The following is a 6,239-nucleotide window of genomic DNA, read 5'->3' on the forward strand; positions in this document are numbered from 1 at the left end:
GCAATAGATATATTCATTAAAAATAATAATAATAATAATAAGTTCTACAAAAATCCCTGCTTTGGATTTTGTATGAAAAATGTTCAACAGTCTCAAAATTAAACATGATGATATGGATATGCAAAATGCACATACATAAACTGTTGAAGTGTTGTTTTTTTGTTTGTTTGTTTGCTTGTTTTGTTTTGTTTTTTCAGAGTAATGGCTGAATGAGTGTTCGGCAGTTTCGTTTCATGTGTCACCTTCCAGTCACTGTGACTCTGTGAAGAACAACCTGTTATTCATAGCCCAGCCTACTTCCAGAGCTCTGCCCTTAATTTCGTAATCATGAGTGACGTGGCTGTGGTTAATCTGCCTACTGTTTAAATACGGAAGCATGCTGTATACAAACACTGATCTGACTGGCGAAAAGTGCACGAGCTTTACGCAATGATGTGGATACTGGTGCTCGTGTTCATCGGTGTTCTTTCTCTTGTCCTTTTTCTCTACACAAGGCGCACGAGGTGAGTTTACTAACAGTACAAGTTCACCTGTGTGCTGTTGAGGTTACCTGAATTGCACGAGCTCAGAGATCCATACAACATATAGTAATGTCCTGGAGATATTAGTGTCACGTATTATTTACTAAGATGCAGTTTTAAATGGGGAAGAACGTGTGCCACGTTATTTTTACACTATTTTGTGATCATATTAAAGATCCAAACCAAAGTTATTATGCATTATACTACAATATAGAAGTGCCATAATAACGCTACTAATAAGTAATTGTATTTCAATTTGTTTGTTGTTTCTGAAGGCAAAATAACGAGCCTCCCCTGGATAAAGGCACAGTTCCTTGGCTTGGTCATGCCCTTGAGTTTGGAAAAGATGCTGCCAAGTTCTTAACAAAGATGAAAGATAAGCATGGAGACATTTTTACAGTAAGTTTTCCAGTTATTTCTATACTAGGTACTTTCTAAGCTGCTGTTCTTTTCTGTCTTAACTAGCAAATTTAACTCTGCTTACAAAATACAATCCAGAAGTCTTCAGTAACATGAATAATTTTAAAACGGTCAAAAATTCCTTCTTAGTTTATCAGATTCAAGAAACACTATACCACCTTACATGTGAAACTCAACCAACTTTTCTAGATGCATTCTAGATGCATCTGTAAATGTTATTTTGGTGGGTGACTGTCATAAAAGACATGAATGTTAGTCATAATTTCAGCTGAATTGCCATGAGATAACATCATGTACTTTCTGACAGAAAGTACACTGCAACGGAAAATAGTAGCTTGTTGAGTTTGTCACTCTTTTGAAGTGATTGCTTAAGAACTTTACAAAGAAAGATTTTATTTCCTGTTTTGATTCACAGGTATGTGTGGCTGGTCACTATGTGACTGTCATACTGGATTCCAATTGCTATGATGCTGTGCTTGCAGACACCAAATCTTTTGATCTGACTCGTTACAGCCAGCTTTTAATGGACAGAATCTTCAACCTTCAGTTCCCTAATTATGACCCAGTATCTGAGAGAAACAAAGTAAAACAGTAGGTGTTTGAGATTCAACTTGGTTCATCATTCTTTAAATATAACTCAGTTTTTAATTGTGCACATTTTTATGAAAAAAAATTACTTTGAGGACCTTATACATATAAATATATATATATGGCAAGCAATTATTTTAAATTAATGTCACTGTTATGAGGTTATAACAATGTGGACATTTAAAAAAAATGTGTTTTGTGTGTTTTCAGATACTTTAAGAGCCCCAATCTGTCTCAACTATGCACCACAATGCAGAACAATCTCCAATTCCTCATGGATTCAGCAAATACACAGACCTCAACAGAATGGAAAAAGGACACCCTGTTTGACTTCTGTTATAGCTTGCTCTTCAAGTATGTTAGAATTTACAGTATTATGCAATTAAAAGAGAAGATCCTATATATTCTGCTTACCAACAATTATATTTATTGTGCCACCCACTCATACCTGCAGAAACCAGTGTGTTTACCTAAGAATTTGCAGGGTGTGTCTTGGCTCTCTTACAGGGCTTATTGGGCTAGCTTAGGTCACCAAAACAATACAGATGTGTTGCATTGGTACTACTAACCGCATTATATATGTTTGGAATTTTGATATATTTTTTCTCTCTTTAGGGCTGGATATCACACCCTGTTTAGTACAGAGAATGATAACAGTGCTAAATTCACTGAGGTTTATGAGGAGTTTCGACGGTTTGACAAGATTTTACCAAAAATGGCAAGGTGTTCTGCACTTAGAGGTATTTTGAAAAACTCTTGAACTCTAATCTTTCTCATAATTATTAGAAAGAAGGTAGAGAAAACAAGAAGGTGTTCCTTTTCTGGAACATTAATCGTCACCTAATTGTTCATGTATATCTGTGTGTGTGTGTGTGTGTGTGTGTGTGTGTGTGTGTGTGCATGCGTGCACATGTAAATGCATGTTAGATGAGTTGAAATTTGCCAGCTCAGCACGGAAGCGACTGTGGGAACTGTTGTCTCCAAACTGTATTTCCACTGAATCAGTGGCCCAGTCTTGGATGCAGACCTATGTTCAGCACCTAAAAGAGCAAGGCTTGGACACAGAGACCCAGCGGCGAGCCATGCTTCTGCAGCTGTGGGTTACACAGGTGAGTAGAGTCAATGTGGTGTTTTCACATGTACACAGACACATGACCAAACTCATATTGGATTTTTTTCACTAATACCTCTGTTTTATTTGTGCAACAATCTAGGTTAGATTTTAGATCTAGATGTAAATTTCTGGCCTCGGTTCATTTTTCCTGGCATTGATATAGGGGGCTGGTATGTGTGAAACAGACAAGGAGTGATTGAGAAAGAGAGTGAGAACATGAAAGATTGTGACAGGGCTATATAAACTGTCAGCCTCAAGGATATGATGCAATAGTTGTGAACAGTGAAAACTACAGGCACAAATAAGTTTCTATGTTTTGTAGTCACCGACATTGTCAGGTTCCATGTGGCCGCAATGACCGAATAATGTCATATTTGAAGATATTTTTAGTATGACTGCTGGTTGTTCTTCTGTCTGTCCACACACCCTGAAAAACATGTCACTGTCCTTGGTGAATGAGGAGGAGATTCACCCACTGTAATGATGTACATAATGTATATAATTATACTACATATATATTACATGTAAAATGATTAATGTCTATCAGTATATAAGTAATCAGAGAATGAATTACAGGATTAATGTTACTAGAGTTGGTAAGACAGCTTCTGTCTTCCATTAGCTGTGTCTGTTTTTTAGAATGATTTTTTTCTGTTGGTGGTAAATGCAATGTATAGACTGTGTTTATGTGTGTGTAGGGTAATGCTGGCCCTGCAACATTCTGGTTGCTGGGCTTCTTGCTTACACACCCAGAAGCTCTGAAAGCAGTGAAAAAGGAGTTGTGCAGCCTACAGCACCTACCCTTGGACAAGAGAGAGGAAACGCCGGTGTTAAGTATGTTTCAGTGGTGGTACGTTTAGTCATTAAGAACAACAATTAATTATTTAATTATATTTTTAATATTATGGTAAAATAATAACATGAATTACTGAAAATGCTTATTTTTATGTTATTATACAATAATGCCTGCATCCTTTCATTTTCTTGCAATAATAGGATTTTTTTTATTTGTGTTTGCTGTTACAGACAGTGTTCTGAAAGAGACGCTGCGCCTCAGAGCGGCTGCTCTCATCACCAGAGATGTGATGCAGGATAAAAGGATTAAATTAAGCAACAGCCAAGAATTTGTTCTACGGCAGGGAGATCGCCTCTGTATCTTCCCTTTCCTCAGTCCACAGATGGATCCTCAGATTCATCATGAGCCAGAGGTAAAACAACCTGATGTCCTCTTCACATTTTTTTTCTGCTCTCTGAGCTTTATGTACTGTATTGATTGCTTTAGCAGTCAAATGCATTCAAATTCAGATAAAGATATCAGTATATCTTTTTCATTTTTCATTGAAAAATGTTATAATCCATCAGATCATCAATACCAATGCTTAGAAAGTTGATGGGATCAGTTTATAGGTCTCAGGTGTAGCATGTCAGGAATAACAGCATGGTTGTGTGATGCGTCACAACATGCAAACCGAGTGCTTTGCAATCTCAAAGTATAATATTTGCTCTCTCTCTTTCTCTCTTATACGCTCTCTGTCTAAAAGAATAAAGCTTGACTGCTTACAAAGAAAGCATAATCATCATATGTTTTACTTTCGTAAACAAGTTTTTATTGATCTGTTTATTAGTCTTAGATTATGTGGAGTGTCCACACAAAACCCTGTGACGAGCTTTTACTATAGACACAATAACGTTTCTAATGTTCATGTTACAGCCAGTACTACCTTTTGAGGCATGCTCTTGTACTAAAATAATGCACATATCCTTCTGACCAAATCAGATTCAGGAATTCAGCTGTGTTGTGGTATAATTGTATAATTGAGTAATTGAGAGGCATGGTGTTGTGTCTGTTGTTAGTTGAGGATTCTGCAGAGCATCTGGTTCAAATTACCACAGAATGGAAATAAGCAGTTCAAAGAGATGCAACACAGATTTAATTACAAGTAATTAATATACTTTAGATGTTACATGAAAATAAATATTAAATGGAGTAATAGAGTAATAGATCATAATTTACTATCTCATTCCTATAGTTATGAGCATAAGAAATAACGTTTTGCTATGCGAGTCCGTGTCTATTTTATAATCATGTCAAATAATCAAACCAAGATGTTGTAAATAATTTGTATGTAATAGTAACTGAGTGCTGGATTACATTAAGTCTGTAAAAGCTGTAAAGCAAATCTACAGAGATGTCCAGGAATAGGCCTGCAGTTATTAATCCAAAAGCAAGGAAAATAGAAAGGAGAGAAATTAGGTTGTAAGAGCCACTGTCTCCTTTAACAAATGGGACATTTGGAACAGGACTTTAGCTGCTATATGTGCTGAATTTGCATGTTGCAGCACCACAAGGCCTCATTTTACATGGCATACATGAACACCATCCTTTCTACTTATCAGTATGGTATTAGGATGATTTAGTAATTAACATGGATTTCTCAAACATTCCCAGTTTTACCAAAATGATTATGATGTGTTGCTACATCCATACACCAAAAACCAACATACTGCATGTCAAGCATGTCAAATAGTCACCATAATTTTTGAGATGCAGTGAGTTTTCTTCAGAATGATCAGATGCTTTCCAAAGGAATGAATGTAAGTTTATGTATCTGCTGTTGGATCTTTCAGAAATTTAAGTTTGACCGCTTTCTAAACGCTGATGGAACTGAAAAGAGCATGTTCTGTAAGGATGGGATGCGAATGAAATATGCTACCATGCCATGGGGAGCAGGAAGCAATTTATGTCCAGGGCGTGAGTTTGCTATTTACACTTTAAAACGGTGAGTATAAACAAGCCATAGTTTCTACACTAATTATATGCTTTAAACAACTGAAATAAACAAAGCATCTCTAACATTATTATTTACATTTATAATCCTTACCATGCTTACTACACCATTAATACCACAGTTCTTCTCAACATAAATGAAAATGAAAAGACTATTTCAGGATTTTTGCTCCAGATTTTTTTTTTTTTTGATTACTATTAATTTCTGGTCTCCTTAACCTACCCCTTTTAGGGTTGTGCTCATGATTCTGACACAGTTTGACTTGGAGCTGTGTGATTGTAATGCAAGCATGCCACCAGTGGACCCCAATCGTTACGGGTTCGGAATGCTTCAACCAGCTGGGGATTTGAAAATCCGCTATAAGAAAAAAATAAATACAAATTTAATTACATAATGTAAAACTACAGTCAAAACAGTTATTGCTACTGCTATTATTTGTTCTTGCTTTTTTTAAACAGGTCATTCATTCTCTCATTTGTAATGTACATTTTAAGATCCTGTAACGATGACAGTGCTCTGTGATTTTACTTTTGAAAAATAAATAAATAAATGAGTCATCTTCTAATTGTGAGTGCACCCTTCAGCATAGATTATCTTAAGGTGAAACTTATAGGCAAATTTTATAGATTCACCAAGAAAACTTAACAAATCTCAGAACTGTTCCCAGAAGATATCTCAAACACTTTTCGGTGAGATGAACTGTTCTCATTCAAGCACTTAAACAAATGATTTAAACACACACAGTTTATTCTCATCTATGGCAGTGAACCAGATCAAAATTTCATACAAAATAGTCATTAAGGTATT

At 35.9% G+C, this 6,239-nt stretch overlaps 1 protein-coding gene across 1 annotated transcript; it reads left to right on the forward strand.

Moving 5' to 3' along the window:
- The first annotated feature begins 366 nt into the window (after positions 1-366).
- Positions 367-5,997, forward strand: ptgis (prostaglandin I2 (prostacyclin) synthase). The gene is made up of 10 exons (XM_060868137.1): positions 367-503; positions 797-920; positions 1,357-1,532; positions 1,740-1,883; positions 2,145-2,269; positions 2,457-2,638; positions 3,342-3,477; positions 3,670-3,851; positions 5,272-5,423; positions 5,664-5,997. Exons 1-10 carry the CDS (start codon positions 430-432, stop codon positions 5,824-5,826), a joined length of 1,458 nt encoding a protein of 485 aa, XP_060724120.1. The 5' UTR covers positions 367-429; the 3' UTR covers positions 5,827-5,997.
- Positions 5,998-6,239: the final 242 nt, after the last annotated feature.

This window comes from Tachysurus vachellii, chromosome 4, assembly GCF_030014155.1.
Source record: "Tachysurus vachellii isolate PV-2020 chromosome 4, HZAU_Pvac_v1, whole genome shotgun sequence".
Lineage (NCBI taxonomy): Eukaryota > Metazoa > Chordata > Actinopteri > Siluriformes > Bagridae > Tachysurus > Tachysurus vachellii.

Bases quoted from the DNA above. Each gene is read 5' to 3' on its own strand.
- ptgis (XM_060868137.1), top strand. From the start codon at position 430: ATGATGTGGATACTGGTGCTCGTGTTCATCGGTGTTCTTTCTCTTGTC. The intron at 3,852-5,271 runs GTAAAACAACCT...TGGATCTTTCAG, and splicing joins AGATTCATCATGAGCCAGAG to AAATTTAAGTTTGACCGCTT. The intron at 5,424-5,663 runs GTGAGTATAAAC...TACCCCTTTTAG, and splicing joins GCTATTTACACTTTAAAACG to GGTTGTGCTCATGATTCTGA.